This window comes from Lepidochelys olivacea (genome assembly GCF_965140295.1).
Source record: "Lepidochelys olivacea isolate rLepOli2 genome assembly, chromosome: 11".
Taxonomy (NCBI): Eukaryota; Metazoa; Chordata; order Testudines; family Cheloniidae; genus Lepidochelys; species Lepidochelys olivacea.
The window spans coordinates 39,785,674-39,812,867 of NC_140421.1; the positions used below are offsets into that span (position 1 = coordinate 39,785,674).

A 27,194-nucleotide genomic window follows, 5' to 3' on the forward strand; every position below is an offset into this window, starting at 1 on the left:
CTGCTGGAGACAAGTGGAATCAGCTCATTGACTAGCTGACAGCACCCGACTGTTAAAAGGAACTTGGAGGGTTTTAATTTACATGTAAATATGCAGGGTGGGCCAGACTGACTGCTGAGTGTACACAGACTTTTACTCCAGAAATTTAAAGACACAAAGAGTGGTCACTGGATGAAATCTTGGCCCTATGGAGGTTAAAGGCAAAACTCCCATTGACTTCACTGGAGCCAGAATGTCATCTCTCTGTTAGTGTGACACCAGTTCCAGATTAGCACCTTTCTCTTATGCTTCTTCTTTCCAGAAGCCATAATCACTTCCTGTGGGACCAGAGATAAGTATGAAGCTGAATATGGTCCCATAACTGGTGGTGATAAAGTCTGATTTTGAATTCAGACATTGTATGCTGATTTAGGCTTGTTTCCGCCCCATTAATAAAGGTGTTTGCTCAACTGACAGTTAAGAAGTACTAATACCTAAAATGTTGCAGAGTCAAATTCACCGCTAGTGTAAACTAGCACAGCTCCAATGGACTCTGGTGGAGCTGAACCAATTTACACCAACAGAGAATGTGGCCCTTCATTTTTAAAAAGATGGCAGTACTTTTAGACATGGTTTTATCTACATACAAAAAACAGAGGTACATGCAGCATAGGAGAATAGGATGGAGTGTAACAATAAGACTGATCTTCTAATCCTGTTAAATACTGGCGAATGATGATGTGTGTTTATTTGTATTTAACACTTTGTAACAAGTGGCAGACCATTGCCCTTGAGGCTTTCATAATGATTAAAAAGGCATAATATCAATAAAAATGAGTGTGTGTGTGTGTATGTGTGTATATATACACACACACACACACATACATACACACATATATATACACAGAGAGAGAGAGAAACTCCTCACGCAATCCTAACTAATAATTACTAGCTAGTTAGCAGCAGTAGTAGCAGCAGCAAAACATCTCCTTAGTGCTCACCTCCCCACACTTTTCCCAAATACCTGAAAAAAGGGCTTTGCAGGGTGGCCAGAAGGCTAACAAGTGCCAAAGAAAAAGAGACTTCAAGGAAAATACTTTGCGAGCAGCCCTCTTCCATTTAAACTGTCTTTGGGACTTAGCTTGAGCACTTCTGCTGCCTCACTGAGTGTGAATGCAATGGTGTTACATAGGGAAAGAGGAGTGCTTTCTTTCTCCCACTTCTCAGGACATTTAGAGCTACATCTAAACTTGAGTGGCACATTTGTAGATTTCCGGGGAGATGAGTTTTTTAATTTTCTCATTCCTTTTCATTGTTTTGCTTTCTGCCACCTTCCCAACCTCTCACTGGCATAGTTCTATTCCCAAGCAAAACTTAGTGCAGCCTCTAGGCTGTTCTAAATGGCACTGCCTCATAAAATCTCCTTATGGGCCATTACACTAGCAGGGATTGCTAGAGTGCAGTATACTCTAGCCACAGCCCCTTCCTTGTGTACCCAAGGATAGAATAGGTGGCGGCAATATTGGTTCAAAGATTTCCCTTTGCCGGGAGTATCCTCAGCTGCCCATTTAGGATTTTAATCCCCTTTTCCCACCGTATTAGTGGAAAGGGGTCTTGGGACTTAGTAGGGCTGAGGATCTTGCCCACAATACTCAAAGTACTTCTTTGGCGGGAGTATAATAATTTCCTGTTGCAATCCAAGTGTGTTTATGTAGCAATTAACTTGCTCTTTCTTTGTTCTTTGGGGTTTGTAGGTATTATTACCTGGCTTTCAAGGCACATCAGACCCCTCTTGGTACCAGAGAAAGCTGTATTGCTATTTTGGAGAAATCGAAACTAGACAATTGGGTTCTTGGGAAAACAAAGGTAGGGCATGTTTCTGGTTTTCTCCAGGGGTGTCCTCTCTGCAGCGAGGCATGTCAAATGAGTGGTTTAATGAAGCTGTGGCTCATTCTTCCCTGTGTGGATGTGATGGGAAAGGGAGAGGGTGCAAGGAATGTCCACTGCTCCTGCACGCTGACTGCTGCTTCAGGCTAGTGTAGCTGCAAGTGCTAGCCTCCCTAGATTGAGGGAATGCCTTGCCCCTTTCCTGCCTAGCCTGTATAAGGAGAGATGCACATAGAATCCTCTCCCAAAGGTGGCATAGTACCCGCACCACCCCTGGGTGCACCTGGGGCACGGTGCCTCCAGTAGTGCCTGCTGGTGTGGGGCTCCTCCACAATCCTCCCTACTGTAGGTTGTGGCTTAATGCCACCATTTAGCCTTTGCTATCTGTGAACCACTTTAGGCCAGTATCGGTTTGCAGAAGTGGTCCAGCCTTTCAGATGAGATGCTTTGGGCTATTTTAGTAGCAGCCTTTGTTCATAGTTTAAAATGGTGTGACCGATTTTGCAAAATATGGGGTCAAATCCTGAAATTGCTTACTCATTCCTTAGAAGTAAGCCAAAGGGAGTTTCCTGAATAGGGGCTCTTAGGATTTGGCCCCTGAACTAGGATACAATACTGTATTTATAAACTCACCCTTCTCCCCTCTTATCATTATCATGAGGACCGCTTTGTGCTAATGTTTATCCTAAGGACTCCCACCAGATTTTCAGTGTAATGCCATATTAATGAAAGAGACCATTATTGAAAATGTTACCACAAATCAGCTGTAGCTTGAAAAGCTATATTTAAACATTGCTGATACAGAAATGCAGCATTCTGACCAAGCTGTCACCAGTGATTTACTTGGGGGTAACGGGGATAATTGTGTGACTTGCATTGTAATGGCTGATTGTAATTAGTGCAATAAACTAAAAACATATATTCTACCACATGGTTTCTGAAATTCTAGCTATAAGAGTTAGCAGCTTTTTCTAGCAATGATGCTGTAATGTAGATTGAAATAATACTAATGAGGAGGCAGTATAAAAGATTTTATTCTGCTGCTTACATGTAATGCTGAACCTGTTGTTCCATTTCAGGTGTTTCTAAAGTATTACCACATAGAGCAGTTAAATTTGCTGCTGCGAGAAGTTATAGGCAGGGTGGTGGTAATGCAGGCCTATACCAAGGGGTGGCTTGGAGCTAGGAGATATAGGAGAATCAAAGAGAGAAGAGAAAATAGTGCCGTCACCATTCAGTCAGGTAAACATTCATATTCCTTATTTCATGCACAATCTTGGCATTTTAAATTGCCTGCAAATTATCTATTCATTTTCTCAATGGTTTGCTGTGAAATCAAAATAATATGTGGTGCTTTCCCCCTCCAGCTAACTGATACCAACATTACAGATTAATTTCTAAGTTATCAGTTTAGTAATCACTGATGTCTTTGTTTAAATGTTTTATTATTATAGACTATGCCTGTAACAAAGGAAGAGTGTTGTTCAGTGTTTCTCCACTAATGTGCAGCACACAGAAGAGATGCAATAGCTACAGTCTCCTTTTTGCATGTACCTCTGCATTCCAAATAACATAAATACTGCCATGGGCTGGGAAGGTTGATTATTAGTAGTTTATCATGCTTCACTCTGTTGATGTATTTTTTGGGAGGTGCGGTGTTAGAGGGATGCAGTTGTTTGCATTGAACTTTGACCTCCAATGATTCTGCACCTCAGTCTTTGCTTGACTTTGTGACATCAGAGAGCACATGTAGACAATTAAAATTTGGAAGACTGGAGATGTGTTTGAAGTTGTGGAGATGCTTAGACTCCAGTCTTGAGCCCAGAGTTCAACTGGTGGGTGGGTGAGGAAGAGGTAGTGGGAGGGGGTGGTTATGGCAGGAGGATGAAAGATTAGGCACATCTCTGACTCTATAACACTTCCTTAAAGAACTGTACCGTAATTCCCAACACATGGGTTTGTATTTTTAGCCTGGAGAGGATATGAAACTCGCAGGAAGTACAAGGAAATAAGGAACAGAAGAACTGATGCTGCTATACATATTCAAGCAGGTAATTAAAACATTATTTCCACAGACTATTTTGCTATGGATAACTTCATGTCAGTATTTATAGCTGAGAGAAATGTAAACAGCCCAAACAAAAGCAATCAGAAAGTACTGCTTCTGATCATGTGTTCTTCAATATCAAATGTCACCAGTGACAGGACTTTGGAGCTTTTATGGTGAGTACATTTTTGAAAGCAAAACATGCTGATTAAAAGCCATTGAATGAATTCTCAGGGATCCATCTGGGCTCAGAGAATCAATGTGTATTAACCATGTGTAGAGTTGGTGTGAAGCACTAGAATCGTTTTGCTTAAAGTGTGGATGATAGCCACTGGACATGCCATCTCTCTGGCTTTGTGGTTATCCCTAATATTGGCAGATTGCCAGGTTTTATTCTTAATTGCTGTGGATTTTCCCAGCATGGGCCAAGCCTCCGATTCCCTGCCAGGCTTCAATGCACGCATATCAATATGAATTTGGATAAACTGGAAAGAGATTATTGAAGGAACAGGCCTGCGGGCTGGTGCAGGTCTCTAGTAGAGAGCAAGAGGTCATAGGGCACTGAAACTATAAGATCCAACCTACTGAAGTCAGTAGCAGAGAGGCTATAGTTTCAAATGCAGCCAACATGAAGCAAACTAGGGATGATGTACCACACCTGTGTATGCCATTGTTCCCTACAACCAAGGGTGAAGTCGTTCTGTAGCAGATCTAAAAAGAGCCATAGCAGATGTACCAACAGAGAAACCTGTGCTCCACATTTCAGTCCAGTCATTGCTTTTACTATAATTATGTGACTTCTGTTACCTCTGAGTTCTGTTTTTCTCAGATGATAGTTAAACTGAAAGAAAAGATTTTCTGCTGAATGTTCTCTCACTTCTGAACATAAAACTAAAATGTTATTGACAAGCCATTTTCATTATAAATCCAACAACTTCCTTCCTGTCCCCAACCCTGTTCCTTGAGAGTCAGCATCACTATGACTTTAAGAGGAAGGCAAAATAATACAATTCTGGCTGTAGTATTAGAAAGGCAATGTATGTTTCTTTTAGGGCAAGGCTCTTTATACACATTATTCTGTATGTTCATAAAATACCATGTGCCTTGCTCTAGGGCAATATGCTGTATGTTCAAGGAAATTGGGAGCTATTGAACGGGAAGGTTTTTCCAAGTTACAGCAAACACCAAGTGACTGGATAATCATATGCTCTACTTGCTCCCCACCCCTGTGCTGTTATCTTCCATTGTTCTCGTTTTAACACAGAGTACCAGTTCTTCATACAGGGAATCCATCTTTAGATGTATTTTAAAGCATTGACTCTTGACAGTAATGCTCTTTTTGGAAATCATTATTACATTTACATTTGGATGCCTGCACTTCAATTTCCCAGCCAACCCAACAGCCCGTGCAGTACAGGGGGAAAGAAAGGCTAGGTCACAGATGACCCTTCAGTCTGCACTATTACCAGTTCTTAAAGTAGTCATTTGGCACAGCACATAGGAAGGCAATGTGGTACAACACCTGGCCCTGGAGGGTGCTAGGCAGCATTTTGCCTTAGAATTCCATGTAGAGGTCCTGGGCATGCAGAATATGTATGCCCATTGCTAAACCATTGATCATTGTGTTGATCAGATTGGATGTATGTGCATTAGGACTACAGAGTTCAGAGTGACACAGCGCACCTTCGTGTTAATCATGTTTTACAGCTATTCCCATCTTTGGTACAGCTTTAGAATTTATGGTGCATAATCATTTATTTCAGAAAATCAAACTTCAGTGTGTGTGACTCTCTGCCTTAGGAAATCTATATCTAGGACTCTCTAATTGAAACTTCTTTCTAAACATTTTGTTTATCTCTGCAGATTAGTCTTTCTGTGTTTCAAGGCTGAGCAAATAATTGCAAAGTGTGACCATTATCTGGGTTTTAAAATAGACTGTCTATTACTATTGTTACTCCCATGCCACCATAAAAGTGTGTGGTGCTGAACAGGCAAATAGACATAATCTCCACACTGAAGAGCTTACAATGTAAGTACAGATAAAGGACAGCATTTCAAGAAAAAGAAATGTGGTCATTTTAACATTATTTTAAAGAATGAGCAATTTAGATCTCAGAGATACAGTACTTGTATTTGCTGGTCAGGCATTTGTAAAACCGCATAATTAAAGTATATATACCAAAATAAAACAGTCCTTGAAATTTTGGAAGCATTTGGCTTACATGTTTCTACAGAACAGCACATATTGAAATTTGTTTTCCTTTCATCTCCTTCCCAATAAAAGCAGCAGTGCAGCTTATCCCTTTAGCTTCCTCAGAACTTCCTTTCAGAATTCCCGATCTATTACAGCACATTCACATACCAGAAACAAGATGCCTTTTCATGCTGTCAACCTTTTTCATCTGAAATGTAAATTAATTCTTGCTGGTACGCTTTGACAGAGATCAAAGTAGGGGGTATTAACCTTATTGGGCCTTCTCTTCATTGGAATCAGTTCCAAAGACTGCAAGGGTGGTGTTAGGAAGCCAGTCTTCACTGTTATCTATGGCCCTGCTCCAGGCAGTCCTCTGTCTACAAGTCAACATTTCAAAGGCAGTGATTTCTTTTGTAAATGACCTTATCATTAGTTTAAACTGTGTGAAAAATGATTTGCCTGAATAATTCTCACAGGATTATCCTGCTCATTTTAATTGTGGGGGGACTTCATTCAGATTCCAGGATATTGTTTAAGTGGTTTTGACAGCAAGTGAGCACAGCCTGATAGAAAGGAGGAACACAGCTTCTGATTGAAAACCTCTTGACTTGTTCAGATTGTTCATTTCGTGAAGTCAGTCTTTGAGGTAGGCTACATTTGCATTTTAAAAATAAACAGATGCCTTTCAAATACATGAGCTGTTGGTCTGGAGATCTCAGTGGGCCCAACCAGTTCACTATCCATTGATGGAAATGTTGGAAGAAAAAACAAATTTTTAAAAAACCCAAGTATTCATGAGGATACATTTCCTGTGTGTATAATATTACACCAAAACTAAGTCATTATTTGGGGGTGGAAAAAACCCCTTGCTAATAGGTAAAATGTTTATGAATTTAAGCAGTTCAGTACATCTACAATAGTGGTTCACACAATGTGAGTTACATCAGTGTATTTACACTGGTAGCTAAAATCCCCAGTGTAGGCAAAACCTTACCCACCTAACTGTGTCTCAGTTTCCCAATCAGTAAAACATGGATGGATCATAACAATTTTCTACCTCACAGAGAAGGCAAACGTATTGTGAAAGAATTGAGTTGCTCAAACAAAAATGAAGTACTGTTATTTCTTTGTGCTGTGGTTTGTATTGCTTTGTTTAAAGCCTAGAACAAGGAAAAAATCACTTTGTTGAAATAATTTTAACATTACATTGACCCAGATTCACAGCTGGTGTAAATCAATGGATTGCCATTGTTTGATTTCAGTGGAACGATGCTGATTTACACCAGCTTTGGATCTGTAGCTATATTTGTATCACCATGTTTTATTAATTAGAATTAAAACCAAGTAAATTCAATTATAATGGTAATTTTGTTTGTTTTTACTCCATTCCCAGTCACTATAGCGTGGATTTCCATGTCAAGTGACAGCTCTCTCCAAAGACTTGAGTGGATTTTAATCTCTGTTTCATTTGTGAGCAGACACTGCCAAAATGCCAAATGAGTGGTGCATGCAATTCACTTAGATCTGAGGTGACATCACTGAACTCATGTTAATTAAGGCCTCTTTAGCCATCTGGAATACGCTTGCAACTCTAGTCAGGATTGAGTTTAAACTCTGCTTCTAGAGGTGAAAGGCAAATGATTAATCCACTGAGCCACCATCCCCTCCTCCGACACACACTCATGCACTCACCATATGCCACATTTTACTGTGGAATTCTTTACTGAGAACTCAAGATTCAAGTTCTTTTTTGTGATGCTCAGGAGGAAAGAGAAATGAGACAATCCCTCTATGAACTAGTTCTGTCTTGTAACTTTTTACCATGTGATGTTGCTCACCAACTATTTCACAGTCTTAACTAACAACCTTCTAAGAACAAAATTTTGGGACTGGGGAGAACTACATACGATTTACATTAAGTTAATATATATGTAAAATGTATATGGCTAGGATTTTCAAAAGTGCTCAGGAATCACACCTTCAGCTCCAAATGTAGACATACACTATGAGTGCATCTACATTTCCATTAGATTTGTACTTCCTGGTTTTGACTGTAAACGGAAAAGCACTGAAAGCTCACTGGACAGGCAGCCTATTCCTGCATTATTTCATGACCCAGCTGGAGCCAGGAAAGGACAGAACTCCTTGGCAAACCTATTCCTACTTGGTCCAGCCTGATTTCTAGACTTAAGAGGTTCAGATTAGCAGTTACAATTTTGGGTGCTGTCATAGGCTTTTGCACTCCAGATTTTACCATAACAGCCAGTAATCTAAAACACTTTGTGTAGATAATAATACCCAGCAGCATCATAAGCCCTGTTTGCAACCCTGGAAAAAAGGTGCTAATACTTACTAGTACATTTATGGCTCTGTTCTCCCCTTTATGAGAGAACACATGCTGGGAAAAGAAATTCCACAAGTTGAAACTCAGTTTTCTATTCATTCTTCCACTGACGGAATGGCGGCGCGGGGGAGAGAAGTGTTTTGCACCCTAAGGTTGTAAACCTGCAAACCTCCTGAGATCCACAGGAGACAATGGGCATCTCTGGATAACTAGGCTGGCATAAAAGTTGTGTAAAAAAGTGGAGGATCATAGTGTCCAAACCCTCTCAAATTTTGGCACTTAAACTCTGGAAGTGCTTATTTGAGAAGACAAATGAGGAAGTCGGAGGTCTTACTTGGGAACCCAAGTTTGAAAATTGGGCCTATAAAGTACCACGATATTATGGTATCATCCCTTCAACAAGTGACTAGTTTGCATGTCCAAGGGCACAGTAATTCTTGTTTTTTACTGTAAATGGGATTAGGGTTTGAAAGTGTCCGTCTATGTAAGTAGCTGTTTTACCTACTCTTTTATGGTTAGGAATGAGAGAGAGAGAGATGTTTCTTGAGAAGGATGAATCCTCTCTTGCTGCTTTAAAATGTTTCGTACCTCCTGCCTATATGTTTTATGCATCAATCTATGATTGTCCTGATTGCTCTCTACATTGTGCTCAACAGCCCATTGTAGCATGACATGCTCTATGCCAGTGTTTCCCAAATTTGGGACGCCGCTTGTGCAGGGAAAGCCCCTGGCGGGCCCGGCCGGTTTGTTTCCCTGCCGCATCCACAAGTTCGGCCAATCGCGGCTCCCACTGGCCGTGGTTCGCTGTTCCCGGCCAATGGGAGCTGTGGGAAGTGGTGCAGGCCGAGGGACGTACTGGCCGCCGCTTCCCACAGCCCCCATTGGCTGGCCACAGTGAACCGTGGCCACTGGGAGCCCCGATCGGCCGAACCTGCGGATGTGGCAGGTAAACAAACCGGCCGGGCCCGCCAGGGGCTTTCCCTGCACAAGCAGCGTCCCAAGTTTGGGAAACACTGCTCTATGTGAATCAGCAGGAAAATGCCTGGACTTTTTGCTGACCAAAATTGAACAGCTTTGTGTGTAATCTATATGGCTCAGTAAATTCTTTGTGAATAAAAGTCTTTAACAGCAAAGCATCAACTCCGAGTCCTGAAGGTAAAAATAATTGCAACTTGCTACCCGCTGAACCTGAGGGAAGACTCATTTTGTATGAGCATCAGTATCCAAAATGCATGGCACATATAATATTTAACACCAAATGACTATTAATATGAGTGATAATGTGCAGTTCACATCCCATTTTGCTCCAAGCTCAAATCCTGTTGTCATTAGCCGTGTAAGGATCAGGACTGAATATACTGTTGCTATGAAGTTTGCGGTAGAGATACATAAGGTGAAAATAAAGTGACAGCTGGTAATCATTCTTCTTCAGTGATGTGATGATTGTTCATGGGGCATTAGCAACATGCATCTACTAATTTCACACTCTTTGAGCCAAGTGCTTAGTGTCAAAACCAGCCATAGTCAGTAATGCAAATTGCTGTGATGGAGCAGCTTCCTGACCTCTCAGCCTCCCGCAGTAGAATGCCCTGTGTCTATGTTGCTTTGAAAACATTATGGATCCATTTCAAAAATGCTGAAGCGAAACACTCCTCTGAATGTTGAATGAAACCTTTAGGAAACATGCTGGTCTGCCGTGCTATTGAGGTTATCCCAGGAGTCAAAGGAGAATCAGGAATTGCACACCTGTTACCTTGCAGCACCTAAGCATTCTAGGAAACCAGCCTTTGATAGAGTTTAATCAAAGACAAGCTAAGTTCTAAAATATTTATGAAAACAAAGGAATACAGTGGAACCTATTACAGTGAAATCAGATATAGTCAAGCTCCATTTATTTAGTGAATGAAGGACAATCCTGAATTGTTTCATTGCATTAAAAAAAAATTGAAGAGCAATCCAGTGTATCCACAGGGTAAAAGGTGCCATTGTAAGAAATGTGACACTCTGTTTTTTAAAATAGTAGTAATGAGGAAAAAAAAGTCTAAAGGTTCAGACTTAAGAAAAGGTGAAAAACAAGCCTGCTGATGCTATCATCATTTTATTATTTTAGTTTATTTTCAATGCTCCTTTTTATTTAAACTTGTCCATAGACTGACCAGTATTTGGCACATTTCAGCTCTGTAGAGATAGCTGCTGCTGGCCAGTTGTCTTTGCAGCCAACATCAGAGTAGGCTTCTTGTCTGGTCAGTAGGGGATAGTTAAGGATTGGAAGGCTGATCACATGAGGCAGCTGAATGTTTGCCTCCTCTCTGCCTGGTAGGCAGACTTTTCCAGTCTTCTTATTAAGGAAGGAAAGTGCTTCAGTCTCATGATACCTGAATGCTGTATTTACAGCACCTCAGCAGGCCCAAATTCTATCATTCTTTCTGCAAAAGAATGGTTATTTATTTCAGTGGAAATGAAGTGAAAGATAATGACATCTCACTAAAAAGCATTTTTTGCTGCTTCTAACACTGGCAATTCTGAAAACTCCCAAAGGCACTGAAATATTTAGGTTATTATGGTGCACTGCATACCACAACTCAAGCAGTTCAGGTGGCTTTCATTTTCGTGCATTGCACAGAAAAATGTAACTACAAAGATTTTTCTTGAGAAACACTGGTTGAAGAGAAGGTAGTTAATGCTATCCTGTGATTAAACTAGACAGGAAGGGGATTGGTTACAGTTCTCCCTAAGGAAACCCTTAAAAAGAGATTATGGTGACTATTTTTCTGTTTTCTTTAACACACACTTATTAATATGCAACATAACATCAGTGTGGGCTGCTTTTAAAAGAGTAGTTAAACACTGAAAGATGAGACTCCATGAATAATCCCAAAATGTGAGGATTTTAAGGTGTAAACTGTACAGGGCAGGGACTTCCTTTGCGTGGACAGTGCCTAGTAGTCCTGGAATTTAAAACACCGTGGGAAAAATAAAAACAACGAGGAGATGTTGCATCTGAAGAAGTGTAGTTTTTTACCCACGAAAGCTTATGCCCAAATAAATCTGTTAGTCTTTAAGGTGCCACCGGACTCCTCGTTGTTTTTGTGGATACAGACTAACATGGCTACTCCTCTGATACTGGGGAAAATAGCTGTTATCAACACACATTTCTGTTTTTATAGAAACCATACGCATTAGAGATGGAAATGACCTGTAGGTCTTCTCATCAGACCTCCTATATTTAGGTTATCCAGGCCCTTCTCCATCCTGCTACATCGTTTAGCCAGTGCAGGATCAATCCCTTCAGTATATTCTCAAATTTCTTGGGCCTGATCCTGCATTGGGATCCACTATGCCCATACAGAGTCTCACTGATGTCATTGCAACATCAGGGCATAGATTTCAACAACTCAGGTGATGGGGCTTTCTCCTATTCCATTGTGGAATAATTCTGCAGACTGAACCTGATGCTTAACTGCCTTTCCTAAAGCAAAGATACTTTCCTAATTGAGGCCACCGCTGGGAGATGTGTCCTCATATTCATCCCAAATTCTCCTTTGCATGTTATCATACTATTAGTTTTTATTATACCCTGGTGGTCCATGACAAACAATCCTTTCCCTGTGTTGTTTCCATGCTTCATATATTGTGCAGTAGAAGGTTATCATCATTTTTGTGTGGGTATTGTATTTAAATTCCGTTGTATGTACTTTCCTCATGTCACATACAATAGAATATCAAGGTTGGAAGGGACCTCAGGAGGTCATCCAGTCCAACCCCCTGCTCAAAGCAGGACCAATCCCCAGTTTTTGCCCCAGATCTGTAAATGGCCCCCTCAAGGATTGAACTCACAACTCTGGGTTTAGCAGGCCAATGCTCAAACCACTGATGTATCCCTCCCCCTCCCGACCTATCCCTCCCTCACCCCCTCCTGCCATTTAATCATTTTATTTATGTTTTAAAATAAATCAGTGTTTGATATAGATCCTGGGGGAGAGAAGGAGACCCTTGATTTTATTTTCCTTTGTGACATTAATATTTCCTTAAATTTCTTGCTTCTCAAATGCAACACTGTATTTATAAGGTCTGGTTTTACCTGTACTGTATACAGGAGTTATAATATCTTTGCTCAATGCTAGAGAGAATGAAGCCCAAATTTATATTGGATTCAATTTTGAAAAGTGCTTCACTGACTCAGGTGCCAAAATCCTATAGACTTTCAGTGGGGCTTAAGCACATTTGAAAATTTTACCCACTGACTTTTTTTTGTCATTCCACTGCAGTAGAAGCTTCCTATCTAATTTATTGTTTCTTACCTCCTACTTAACTTGTGTGCTTTTGCGTTGGTGATATAACTTCAAAATATTTCTTGGCATGTAAAGATATTTGACATGACTGAGCCTAATGTATATCAAAAATGCTCTGTTATGGTTACAACTGGTTGAAAAATAGGGGAAGAAAAAATTGTGACTTTTGTTGTTAAACCTAGACAAAAAATTAAGTAAAAATTTCAAATTTTGAAAAATGTTAATCCGTTCTAATCCTGGTAGTTGTGGGTAAAACGGAATGGCTTTTTTATTACTGTTTTAATTAATATACCATGGGCCTGATTTTCATCAAACTAACTAATTACATTTATTCTCACTTTAAGTTTGTTTGCACTACCAGAATGGTGTAAAGTGGCCTTAGTGTAAGTGAAAATCAGGCCCTAAATATTTTTACAGTGTTTTAAAAGTGGAGCCAATTCTGCAAGGTGCTGGCTGCCTTTGGCCTGCATTTATTTAAATAGAGACTGAAAGCACTCAGCTCTGAGCAGGAGGGTGCCTGTTCTGTATAAGAGAAGCTGGTAGTTCTGACTAGGAGTGATTGTGAAGCTTCCTCTTATTCATACTTACGTCTGTCTAGCTTTCAGAGGATACACTGTTCGAAAAAATTATTCAAGATTGAAAAGTAGCAATGGTTACCCGGCTGATACTGAGTCTGTGGACAACTGCTCTGCCCCCAGTTTTGGCTGTGAAGAACATTGGTGAGTTGAATCTTTTGGTGTCCATTATTTTCACAAAAATCATATCCCATACAACACAAGGTGAAAGGAATAGGCTCTGAAAACAAATACCCTGCTTCAGCATTCAGCCATCTCTTTGGGATCCTGTTATTCTGTAAGCAAGAAACCTGTAAGCGGGCCAGTCCCTCCACCAGTTTAGTCATCTCAATGTTCTCTCTCTTGTCAGAGTTTGATGTCTTTGTTTGTTGTATTATCTGTCCAGATTGTGGGCCTGTACATTTCTCAGCAGCACACTCAGCACCCATTGACTTCAGTGAGAGTTGAGTCTGCTCAGCATTTCACAGGACTGGACTACATACCGGTGACTAAATTTGCTAGATTGGAAGCTCCTTGAGGAAGGGACATGGTTTTCTTTTATGTCTGTAATGCTCCATGCATATCTAAGGTAGAGACCATAACAGTAAAAGGCAGGTCGGTAAGTCCCCTTCAGAGAGCCTAGGAGTACAGCAAATCTTCACCCTGGTTCCTACCTCTTTGCTGAGAGAGCAGGATTTTTAACCTTTCTCACTCCAAGCTCTACCAGCTGATTCGCTCCACCCAGTAGTCCTCATGTATCTTACCTTCAGCTGGAACTGTAGGAGGCTGCTTACTCTTCTATAGCTGCCATCCATGACATTGCATTGATTATTCACCGGGGTAGGAACCCCTCTTTGACACATCTTTGTCCCTCTGGCCCAAGGAATGACAGTTCTGGGTTCTCTCTGGAATATATACTTCCCAGTTAGCGGTACAGCAAGAGCCTGCTACACCTCTTAAGAGAGCTCTCTGAGAAAACTGATGACTTACTTGACTTTAAGCAGACTGCATTATTCCATGGAGTAATAGTTTTAAAAAGAGGTGACCTTTGAAATCTCCAAACCCATACTTCTGATTTCTCTGCTTGTACTCATAAAATTCAGTTCAGTTAAATTCAATGATAACTTAGTGATTGGTTTAGATTGAATAATTTGTACTAAATGTTACAATCTGTGTCATTAAAAGATTCTAACCAGGTACAATCACATGTATACTCCTGGGCCATGCAAGCCAAGAACGCTACAGATGCTCTTTAGTGCAGCAATCTGATTTATGGAAGGGAAAGGTTTGGTCCAATGAACAAGGGCAAAAAGAAGAAATAAAAGCTTGTTGCAGTGCATTCAGGCAAAGGGAGAGTTCATGAAAATGAGCTCTGTACAACTTACCACCCCAACTTTGTCTGCATGCTGGTCCTCTCTCCCTGTGGAAATCCATAACTCACCATCCATAACTGCACCAGCAGGGTGCAGCTCCCTACCCTAGCAAGGTACTCCAGTGGGACTCTCTTGCCGCCATCTCAGTCATGCTGGTAGTGGCACAGTGATCCCTTCAGCTGCCTGCTGGTGGTGGTAAAAATCAGCTGTCACCATGTGTGTCATGCTGAGTACGTTTCCCAGACCCAAAGAAGAGCTCGGTGTAAGCCTGAAAGCTTCTCTCTCTCACCAACAGAAGTTGGTCCAGTAAAAGATATTACCTTGCCTCTCTGATAGATAGGCCCATCCCAGGCTGACTATTTTCCCACCCTACATCAGGCTATTTTTGGAATTACTTTCTGCTTTCCAGGTAGATGTGTTTTCTTGGATTAGGTAGTATTTTTCACAGCTATATAGCCCCTCAGGCTCATGAAGCTTCAGGGACCAGCAGGCATTGAGGCAAATCTGGGCTGGATAGAACACTAAGTTGCTAATGGGAGTACATTGCCCATCCATCTGTTATGCAGGAATGTACTTGATACAGTAACGCCTCGCTTAACGGTGTAGTTATGTTCCTGAAAAATGCGACTTTCAGCTAACCGATGTGAAACAAATCCAATTTCTCCATAAGAATTAATGTAAATAGGGGGGGTTAGGTTCCAGGGAAATTTTTTTAACCTGACAAGACTATATTATATATACACCTCTACCCGATATAACGCGATCCAATATAACACAAATTCGGATATAACGCAGTAAAGCATTTCCCCTCATCCCCCTTCCTCCCAGGCTTCCGCAAGCCTGGGAGGCAGGGGGGAGAAGCGGAATGGCGGCAGTGCACTCAGGAGAGGAGGCGGAGGTGGAGCAGAGGTGAGCTGGAGGGGTGGAGCTGCCGGTGGGTGCTCTGCACCCACCAACTTTTCTCCATGGGTGCTCCAGCCCCGGAGTTGGCACCTATGGTGGCAGCGTGTCTGGCTCCGACACGCTGCTCAGAGTGGCATGTTAAGAGGGCCGGGCCGGGGCTGGGGGGTTGGATAAGGGGCAGAGGGTCTCGGGGGGCAGTCAGGGGACAGGGAGCAGGGGGGGTTGGATGGGTTGGGGGTTCTGAGGGGTCAGTCAGGGGCAGGAAGTAGGTGGGGGTCAGATAGGGGGCAGGGCCACGCGGTTTGGGGAGGCACAGCCTTCCCTATCTGGCCCTCCATAGCAAGTTCAATATAACGCGGTTTCACCTATAACGTGGTAAGATTTTTTGACTCCCGAGGACCGTGTTATATCGGGGTCGAGGTGTGTGTATATATACACACAGTATAAGTTTTAAACAAACAATTTAATACTGTACACAGCGATGATGACTGTGAAGCTTGGTTGAGGTGGTGAAGTCAGAGGGTGGAAGAGGGTGGTATATTTCCCGGGGAATGCCTTGCTGCTAAATGATGAACTAGCTTTTGGCTGAGCCCTCAAGGGTTAACCCATTGTTGTTAATGTAGCCTCACACTCTACAAGGCAGCACGAAGGGAGGGGAGACAGTATGGCAGACAGAGACACACACCCTGTGTGAGAGAGAGAGAGATGCACATTGCCCCTTTAAGTACGCTGACCCACTCTAAGTACACTGCCTTTTTAAGTAGATCAGCAAGTTGAGACAGCAGCTGCTGCTGCCAGGAAGCTCCTGCCATCCTGAGCCCTGTCGTGTCCTGTCCCCCCATGTAGATGGGGTAAGTGGGGTGCAGGAACGGGGGTAAGGGGACACCCTGACATTAGTCTCCCTCTCTCTCCCCCCCTCCCTTGCACAGCAAGCAGGAGGCTCCCGGGAGCAGCTCCAAGGCAGAGGGCAGGAGCAGCACATGGCAGTGGGGGGAGGGACACTGAACTGCCCGCAATTTGTAGCCTGCTGGGCGGCTGCTGCACAGCGAATTTAGAGGAGCGGGGAGCTGATGGGGGGCTGCCAGACCACCCTGGTTCCAAGCCCCCACCAACTAGCTGCAACGGGCTGCTCTTCCTGCAAGCAGTGGACAAAGCAGGCAGCTGCCAAACGACATTATAAGGGAGCATTGCACAAGTTTAAACGAGCATGTTCCCAAGCAGGCAGCTGCCAAACGACATTATAAGGGAGCATTGCACAAGTTTAAACGAGCATGTTCCCTAATTGATCAGCAACCGAACAACAAAACAATCTTAACCGGGACGACTTTAAGTGAGGAGTTACTGTACACACTATGAGTCTCAATAAAATCCACACATTCTCTAATCCAAAGCTGTATTCTGTTAAAATGTCACCACTTCTGGTGATACTGGGTTTTATCCCTGATAAATATTGAAGATTATGAGCCTGATCCTATAATTTTCTCAGCAGCACCCTCTTTCCCACCCCCACCTCCCCATTGACTTCAATGAGACTTGGGGGTACTCACCATTTCATAAAAGGCACTCAGTATCTTGCAAGTCTGGATTCTATAATTTACCTTTCATAAATCAAGCTGCACTTCCATGTGAGGCTGTTACTGCGTGCTGGGTTTTTTTAAGCATATGGCTGTTCAGTCATATAGGAAACATAGTAAATAGGAATGCTGATGAATAATAGTTCAGATGTTTAACACAGTAGCTTGTAATATATCCCTAGAGAAGGAAGCTTCATTGTGAATTCACATACCTTTTCATTCAAGTGTAGAATAATACAATTATCTTTAGGTTTCTTTTTATTTGGTAGTTGGTTGGGTTTTTTAAGATAGTAGTTTGTGAGAATGAAAAATGAGAAATGTATTCTGTGGGTCAGAAAGCAGAATCACATCTAGGTACTCAGTTTCAGTTCATGACATCCACAGGGACACAACTGTATACAATTAAATGTATCACAATCTGGCCTTCTTCCTGAAGAAAATTCAAAAGTTCAGCATAACTGAATGGAGAGTACATATTCTAATATTTGAGGAAATCATGGTGTTTCCAAAATGTACAAAAGAAATGGGCACATCTAGGAGAAGAGGCTTTTTAAAACTTAAATTCCTTCAAATGAATTTAGGCTATCCACTTAGCCTGTAGAACAGAGTAGAAGCAAATACACGCTATTAAATGTTATTAAAAACACAAGATTCTTATTTCAACTAAGTACTAAATATCTCCTACATTTAGCTGCCTAATTTGAAATGAGAAGGAACTGTACTCAAATACAAAGGACCTTTTTATATGAACCTCAGTAATTGATATCACAATTGTGTCTATGTTGCTAGCTTTTAACAGATAGCTTTTTACTGTACACAGTAGGAGTATAAATAGCTGCATAACGTTAACTTAAACATTAGTGGCATAAATGCTTCCTGTCATTTAACTGGCATGTTCTTGCATTCTGCTGTATAGAACTGAGGCGCAGCCTGTGGAACTTTCTGATTGTGAAGAATCTTAGGGTTACATTGGCTTCAACGGGAATTGCCTTGATCTGAATTTGGCAACGAAGCACATCTGTATATATCAGTTTTGCCAGCCCTTTTTCTGATATCCCCAGCAATGAGCAGGAATCCTTAACAAGTCAATTACAGCTAGAAACTGGCTCCTTTTCATGGCCTGAGCAGCACAGGGGCCAAATCACAATCAGATATAATATCTAATTCAAAACAGAATGGGCAAAATTTACCTTGAGGAGCCTGCCTTGGCCAATGCTTAATCCCATCAAGGAAAGTGAAAAACTGTCTGAACCCTCCTCAAAACCTTCCATCTCAGAATGTATCATTCTATGAAGCCAAAGATGCTACATCTTTCCGAGCTGGTATCTGTGATGTCACAAAATGACGTATTTTGGGATATTGTCAGCTAACCAGGAAGTGCTGGATTTGATGACTGGGGGGAGGGAATTTCTTTAGGTAGTTAGTTAAAACTTATTTCTGTTTTGAATGCTCCCCACAGGCTTCTCAGTGGGTGCTGGGAAGGTGGTGGGTGGCAGGTAAATAAAGCACTGGAATACAGGATTAACTTTATTATTATCCCTCATTATTAATACATCCTGGGGGTTGTTTTTAAACAAATAACCTTAAAAACATACAAGATATATAAGCATAAAAACAGGAAAGCTGCCATCTAAAATTTGTCCCATGAGTCACCAAATAAATCCTGACCACAAGGTGACTCTGTAGCTTTGGTAGTCAGGGCTTTTGTTAAACCCTCCACAGAATTCCTGCATTTTAGGTGCTCAAATGCTCTCGTTCTCCTCTGACTGTCCTTAAAAATCTTGCAAAGCCTAGGAGCATGCTCTTCTGGATGTTACTGATCGCGATGTCTTGCGCTTCTTTTCGTGTTCTTGAGTTGCTCATTCATATCCTCAGGGATGCTCCAAGTACCCCAGTAATCACTGGGATCATCTTTGTTTTAGTTTTCCATAATTATTCCACTTTATGGCAAAGTTCTTCATGCTTCACTATCTTCTCTTCTTCCCTTTTTTTATATTTCTGTCTGCTGGTATGGCAATATCAATTAACACGGTCAGAGTTGTCTTCTTTTCTACAACAACAATGTCCAGCCTATTTGCCTGAACCATTTGTCTGTGGCACTTGCTGAATCCCATAAAGACTTAGCCTGTTCGTTATCTAGAGCATTTTCAATTCAGTGGTCATAATACCACATAGTGTGTTTGAGTCCATACTTGTGGTAGAGGCTCCAATACATGCACTTGGGTTATGTCTACACTGCAATTGAAAACTCACGGCTGGCCAGTGCCAGCTGACTCTAGCTAAGGGTTGTTTAAATGCAGTGTAGACATTCAGACTCAAGCTGCAGCCTGAGCTCTGGGACCCTCCCACCTTACAGGGTCCTAGAGCCCAAGCTCCCCAAACATCTACACCACAATTAAACAGCCCCTTAGCCCATGAGCCTGAGTCAGCTGGCATAGGCTAGCTGTGGGATTTTTACTGCAGTGTAGACATACCATTGGTGACTTCATTGTGTTTGTTCAGACATTCTCTCCCAGACAGGCTCCTGCATGTGTTCAACACATGCTCCACCAGCCCTTGCTCTTTAGAACACATTCTGCAGTTTGGGGAGCAGTTCTGTTAGCTGATTTTGTTTCAAATGTAATTAAGTCTTAAGGACCTCTCTTATGCACTCATAATGAGGCACTCTGTCTATTTTTTTGAGGTGTCCTTCTACAGACCATGAGTTTGTTAATCTTTGTTCACTAATGTGTTCAGTCTCTCTCCACCACTGCCTGTGTATTGATTTCTCTGTAAATCTTTCAAGTCCTTCTTTGGCAATTTGGTTTCTTCTTTCTTTTATGCTGTCTTGGGCTGGGATGCATGCTCGGCCATTGCATGTTATCATAACCAGATGATCTGTTACTCTGGCTGACTCCTCATATATTTTGATGTTATATTCTTCATTGTCAATTGCTTCCTTCAGAGATAGCAGACCTCTTCCTCCATCACACTGTCAGATGTACATTCTGTCCATTTCTTGATTCATATTCACTACTTTATGTTTTGCCAGGAGCTTTCTTGTTTGGATGACAACATTTTTCTTCTCTTGATTCCACTTGATCACTCCAGCAAATGTATTGTCCAAGTATTAATGGCTTGGATCAAATTCTTTGAGTTGAGTTTTGTCCTCAGTGTAGATTTTATTTGTCTTTCATATTCTTTCCTCACTTCTTCTTTGACTTCCTTATGGTGTAAGTCTAACAGTTCACTGATTGCAAGGTGTTTGTAGGGGCCATGCTGAGAGATAGCTTAAATAGTACCTTTGTTAACTTGTATGCCATTCGATTGTACCAATTTACACCCTGTACGGACACCAACACACATTTATCTACCCCAACCTATAGCTTTTTATATCTTCACCAAACTGTTCTAAACAGATCTTCACTCTCTGTCTCCTTTTTTGACCATCCATAGTTTCAGATCATCTATGTATAACACATGGTTAACTGGTTGTGGTTCTTTGCTGTTATCATAACCATAATTTATCTCATGGAGCATCCATGTCTGCATCAGCATTGCAACCACAAATGGCATTGGTAATAAGGAATTCTCTTGAAAAATTCCTCTTTTAATTTGGGCCTCATTAATGAGAGTCCCTTTCAGGTAGAGTCAAGTGTTCCAGTTAACCATAGATAGCAGCAGAAAGGAAACAATCTTTGGACGAACCTTGTGCATTTTCAGTGTGTCGAGGATACATGAATGTGGGACGCTGTCATACGCTTTTTGGTAGGTATCTACACCATCTTTATTTTTTCTTGGGTTTTTTGGGGTGCGGGGGGTTGTGTGTGTGCATCTTCTGTGATCCTTTTGTTCAGCCTAAGGTGGTCTTTTGTCCCTTTCATGTTTACTGTACAACCTTTTTGCTCAGGAGGCGGAATTCCATTGTGAGCTAGCACTATCCAGATCTTCTTTGCCAGAGATGCTGTTAGAAATTTCCACATATTTATAAAATACTTGATTGGACTATAATTCATAGAATCACTCCAGCCTTCTTTCTTTTTTTTGTATAAGGATGATTCTCCCGGTCGCCATCTATCTTGGACATTCGTTCTTCAAACATTTATTAAGTTGCTCAAGTAAATAACGATAGAGGCATAGAGATAGGCATTTTAGCTAGAATCCATGCACCCCATCTGGTCTGGATGCTTTCCAATTTTTCATTCCTGTTGGTACCTCATCTATTTATTTATTTGATATTCCTGTGTATTCTTCTATTGTGTCGTTTTTAAATTTCTCTCTCACATTTTTAATCCAGTTCACTGTCTGGTTATGTTGTACATCCCCAGACCAGATTTCCTTCCAGGAGCACTGAAACTCTTCCACATTATTTATTGACTTTCTATTTTTTTCCCATTCTGCTTTTAACATTGATCTGATCAAAGAATCTCTTAGGGTCTCTTGTGAAAGGTCTTTTCTCTTGATACTGACAGCTTCGTGCTAAATATCTTTCAAGCCTATGACTCAGTGTGATCAGCTTGTTTACATTGTTCCTTCACCACTCTCACATCCCTTTCATTCAGTGGATATTTCATCTCCAGGGTCTTTCACTTCTGTTTTCTCTTCAAATGATTTTTCTCAAATTCATCCAATAGACTGATATCAGCATAAAAGCTTAATCTTCTGGTTTAACCTCCATTTTCATGGAGGGTGTGGCATATTGAGAGTTTCCTGGTGGTTCATTCATCAGGCTTGATGTTAAGCCAATGAGCTGCTACTGTTGCTGTAGCATATATTTAACTAGCTAATACTCGTTGGTCTTACAGTTTCCTTGAGTGCTTCTTTCAATTCTTGCGCTATATCACTGGGTCTTTGCTGGCCTACAAATTTCATACATGGTAGAGTTAGTTGGTGATCAATTTCTCTTAACTCTGTATGATCTCAAGCAACAAATCATTCATATTTCCCAAACTTTGTTCAGGTGAGGTTTCACTCATATTTGTCCTCAATATTTCCTCAGTCATTTGTGGCTGCTGTTTATCCTGTATCATTGCTTCTATCAATATGTTTGCATGTGGTTCAACACCACTGATCTCTCTTTTCATGCTTTCAAGCTCCAATTCCGTAAATTCTTTTCTTTGGAATAAAGCTCTCAGTTATCTAGCAAACTCTGTGCTTGGTCACTTCTTTCTTCATATTGATGTTGTTTCTTTCCTTCCTGCAGCATTCATTTCCTCCAGCCTCAATCTTCTGTTTTTGTCAAAATCCAGCATTGTATCACTTCTTGATTTGTGCTACAAGTCCATTTCACCCTTTTGTTGACAATGATCTCTGGTTTTCTCAGGTTGCTTGGACAGTTACATGATACTGACCTCTGGTTGCCTGCTTCCACAAAGCACACCCTGCAGAGCAAGTTGCCTGCTGTACAGCTAAGGTCATCTTAGACTCCCTTTATGCCATTCAGAATAGTTATCAATTTGCCTGTATTCCCCATATTGTGTTGGGTTGGCAGGCTATACACAAGTGTATGCCAAGCCAGTATTTGTAGGTCTCGGAGATGGATTGTTATTACTATTGGTTTCAGTGTTTTCACTTTAACCTTGCAATTCACTTTAAAGGCATGAAGATAAAAACTGGACACCCTATGACAGATAAGGGCATATTGTTATTTGGCATAATGATAGGATTGCCTGTTGCTATGCCCACTGTTAGCAGAAAGAGCAAGCCTGGAGGTAGTTCCCATTGGAGTGATGGGGTTACTCAGAGCAGGGCACGAAGGAGGCAGCTGAGATCAGTGCCTGGGAAGGGGATAGTGTAGGAAGTGTCAACCAGGAATAAAAGAGAGGAGGTCCCCCTCGCTGCCCCCAAATTTGTGTTTACTTTTTGAGTATTCCAGGAGAGTGTCCTGAAAAGCTCACATATGTACAAAGGGGCAATTCCCACAAAGGGTTCCAAAATGAGAAATTAGACTAAAAAGCTATGTGAGTTTTAAAAATATCTTGGTTTTTTTAAGCCAAACTTATGATTTTTAAAAATCTGTTTATGAATTTGTGAGATTCTCAATACTGTAATTAGCATATTTTCTATATAATTTCCCCGTTCCTTTTTAGGACCTGATCCAATGCCCATTGAACCAGGTCCTTAACCATCAGTACAATATCCTTGCCCTTTTTCAAAACTGAGTTTCATCAGCTGTCATCCCCTTAAGTCTTTAAATCCACCTGGAATGCCTCCACCCCTCATGGTTACTAATCAAAAAAAGTATCATCAGCAAACTTCACCAACTTGCTGTCGACTTCTTCTCCAAATGATTAATAAGTATGTTAAACAACACTGGTCCTGTTATTGATCCCTGGGACCATTCATTATTAACATGCATTCCTAATGCTAGGTTTCAGAGTAACAGCCGTGTTAGATGAAGTGAGCTGTATCTCATGAAAGCTCATGCTCAAATAAATTGGTTTGTCTCTAAGGTGCCACAAGTACTCCTTTTCTTATTCCTAATGCTGTTTGGTTACTGTTGCATAACCTGTACCTACTTAAGTGCTTGACTACTCTTTTCTTAGTGAGACTCTCAATCAGGCTGCCCTGTATTGAAGTGGGGCTCACCAATCAGTAAATCCCCAAATCTCCATTGGTTCCTTTTGTCAAAAAATAAAATTGTTTCCAGTCTTCAGGGACCACTGCTTAACAGGATTGATTGTATCTCCATTATCTTACACTTAATTTCTTTCAGAACCTTCAGATGAATACTATCAGAAATCTGATAGTAGGTTTCTCAAATTGCTCCATAAATTCCTCCTTGGATAATTCAGTTTCAGTAAAGGACACAGTCTGATTTCCCATAAAAAGAACCTTTGGAATATGAATTTTCCTTTCTTTTTCTACAGCGATAACTGACTAACACAAAAAAGAAAACATTCTTCATCTTCCTTTTAATTGCCTCATTTGCCCATTGGTAATCCTGGTGGCTGACAGTCACATTCAGGCCTGGTCTACACTTAAAATTTAGGTCGATTTAGCTACACTGGTCAAGAGTATGAAAAATCCACACCCTGGGCAGATGTAATTAGGCTGACCTAACCCCCACTGAAGATGCAGGTAGGTCAATGGAAGAGGGCTTCTATTGACCTAGCTACTATTTTTCAGGGAGTTGGTGTTACTATAGCAACAGAAAGAACCCCTTCTATTAATATAGGTTGGGTCTACACCACTGAGTTATGGCAGCATAACTATGGCACTATAGCTGTGACAGTATAGTCCCCATAGTGTAGATGAACCCTCAGCCTTTCGCTTCCAGTAGAAAATCATGGGATCCATGACTTACATGACCAGTGTGAGAAAACTCAAGAGGTCAGGTTCTGCTCTCACCTGCACAAGTTTTAAACTGGTGTCTGATGACTCCTGATTATAGTGGTGTACAGAGCAGAATTAGGCCCAGAATTTTTCAGATTATTCTGCCTTGTTTTTTCTCTCTGAATTATAATTCTTTCTGCATGGGAGAATAAAGTTCAGTGCATCTGAGAATGTATTATTTCTGCAGTGTGATCAACAATTTTCCTAGTGGAGTGTTTCAGAATGTTGGTTAAAATTTTCAAAAGGACCTAAGTGATGTAGGAACCTAAATTCCATTTGACTTTCAGTGAGACTTAGGCTCCTAATTGCCTATGTCACTTAAGTTACTTAGGCATTTTTAAAATTTTACGTGTGAAAATAGGCAAAATATAGGTTGATTTAAAAAAAATTAAATGAATCAGGTCTTTTCATATCAGGTCTATTTGGGAGAGTTTTGGAAAAGACCAGCATTTTACTTTGAGAGTGAATATATAGGGTAGGTACGTTATTCAGTGGCCTTTTGATTACAGTAATTTACTCTCCCCTAAAAAGAGAATCATAATTATAGAATAATAGAAATGAAGGCATGGAAGGGACCTTGAGTCGAGTATCCTGCACAGGACCTAGTGTTCCAAACCATCCCTGACAAGTGCTTGTCTAACCCTTTCTTTGAAACCTCCAGTGATGGAGATTCCATAATCTTGGAAGCCTGTTCCAGTGCTTAACTACCCTTATAGTCAGAAAGTTGTTCCTAATATCTAACCTAAATCTCTATTGCTGCAGTTTAAGCCCATTACTTCTTGTCCTACCTTCAGTGGACCTGGAGAACAACTGATCCCTGTCCTCTTTGTAACAGCCCTTAACATATTTGAAGGTTGTTATCAGGTCCCCCCTTGGTTTTCTTTTCTCAAGACTAAACATGCCCAGTGTTTTTAACCTTTCCTTATAGGTCAGGTTTTCTAGACCTTTTATCATTTTTGTTGCTCTCCTCTGGACTCTCTCCAGTTTGTCCACATCTTTCCTAAAGTGTGGCACTCAGAACTAAACACAGTACTCCAACTCCACCAGTGCCAAGTAGAGCAGGTTAATTATCAACCATGTCTTACATACAACACTCCTGGTAATACACCCCAGAATGATATTAGCCTTTTTCACAACTGCATCACATTGTTGACTTGAATTCTATTTTTGATCCATTATAACCCTCAGATCCTTTTCAGCAGGCTAATGCCTAGCCAGTTATTCCCCATTTTGTAGCTGTGTGTTTGATTTTTTCTTCTTAAGTGTAGTAGTATGCATTTTTCTTTCTTAAATTTCATCTTGTTGCTTTCAGACTAATTCTCCACTTTATCAAGTTTGTTTTGAATTCTTATCCTGTCATCCAAAGTACATGCAATCCCTCCCAGCTTGGTGTCATACACAGATTTTATAAGCATACTCCTCACTCCATTATCCAAGTCATTAATTAAAATATTGATTAGTACCAAACCCAGGGCAGACCCCAGTAGGTCTCCACTAGATACATCCTCTTAGTCTGACAGTGAACCATTGAAAGACTGTACTTAAAGAGTAGTTATCAATCGATTTTGAACCCACCTTATATTAATTTAATCTAGATCACATTTGCCTAGTCTGCTTGTGAGAATATTACTAAAATTAAGACCTTGTCTATATTATGGACTAAATTGGCGCCACTGCAATTGATGCAGTGGCATAGATTTAGCAGGTCTAGTGAAGATGCGATAAGTCAACGCGAGAGCACTTTTCTGTTGACTAAATTAATCCACCTCAACGAGAGGTGGAAGCTATGTTGATGGGAGACAAAGAGCTGGGTAGACACCGGTTTAAGTCAATGTAAGCTATGTTGACTTAAGTTATGTTATTTACATAACTTAACTAGCGTAACTTACATTGACTTAGAGTGCTAGTGTAGGCTAGGCCTAAGATATATCATGTCTACTACTTCCCCCCTACCCACTAGGTCAAAGTTGTCAAAGTTGGATGCCTAGAGGTAGGCTCATAAATCCATATTTAGCCATCTAAATATAAAGGTCTGGTTTTGAGAGATATTGAGAATTCTCAACTCTCTCTACTTCAGTGGAATCTGAAAGTGCCCAGCACCTCTAAGGATAAGGCCACTTAGATTTAAGTACCCAACTTTGAAAATGTTTGCCAATATTATTAAATGCATCATGAGAATTAGTTACTGTCTTGCTGCTTCCTGAGTCCCATTGCAGTCTTTGTCATAACAGGTAATTAACTGTGTTCCATTTTCTTTCCTTAGTCATAAGTTAAGGGCCAGATTTTCGAAAGAGCTCCGTGCCAGACGTTAAAGTGCTGAGCACCCACAATTGAGGCCAGATTTCCCAAAGTTCACTCTCAGCAGATGCCACTGTGACTCTTATGGCCAGATTTTTAAATGAGCTCTTCACTCATCATGCAGAGCTCTTTTGAAAATCTGACTGCTTATTTAGGTGCCTGTGTGGGAACTGAATTTTTCTGAAAATCTGGGCCTAATTATGGGAGCTAACCCCTTCCGAAAATTCTGAACAAAGAATGCAATATTTCCATTTCATGCCTGGTATATTTTGCGAATTCCAGTGGTATTTGGCCCTGTATGTTTACTTGTAAATCCCACATTCCACCCTTTTCATAAGAAAAGAAAAAGAAAGCAGTTTTCTATCTAAAAAGGCTATGTTTAAATAAAGATGACGTTTTAGCCGTCTCAATTCCAACTTTATTAATAATCTTTAG

The 27,194-nt window shown here is 40.9% G+C and overlaps 1 protein-coding gene and 1 long non-coding RNA gene across 2 annotated transcripts in view; one reads left to right on the forward strand and one right to left on the reverse strand.

Moving 5' to 3' along the window:
* Positions 1-27,194, forward strand: part of MYO3B (myosin IIIB) — a 334,888-nt gene that overhangs the window by 214,118 nt on the left and 93,576 nt on the right. The window contains exons 27-30 of the mRNA XM_084643361.1: positions 1,734-1,845; positions 2,946-3,108; positions 3,837-3,917; positions 13,342-13,462. Of these exons, the coding sequence (XP_084499487.1) occupies positions 1,734-1,845; positions 2,946-3,108; positions 3,837-3,917; positions 13,342-13,462 (477 nt within the window). The remainder of the gene's footprint in view (positions 1-1,733; positions 1,846-2,945; positions 3,109-3,836; positions 3,918-13,341; positions 13,463-27,194) is intronic.
* On the reverse strand, positions 10,604-14,785 carry LOC311528382. The gene is made up of 3 exons (XR_014713591.1): positions 14,683-14,785; positions 14,062-14,202; positions 10,604-10,877 (listed from the first exon to the last, which is right to left on the reverse strand). It is a non-coding gene; the product is annotated as an uncharacterized lncRNA (long non-coding RNA).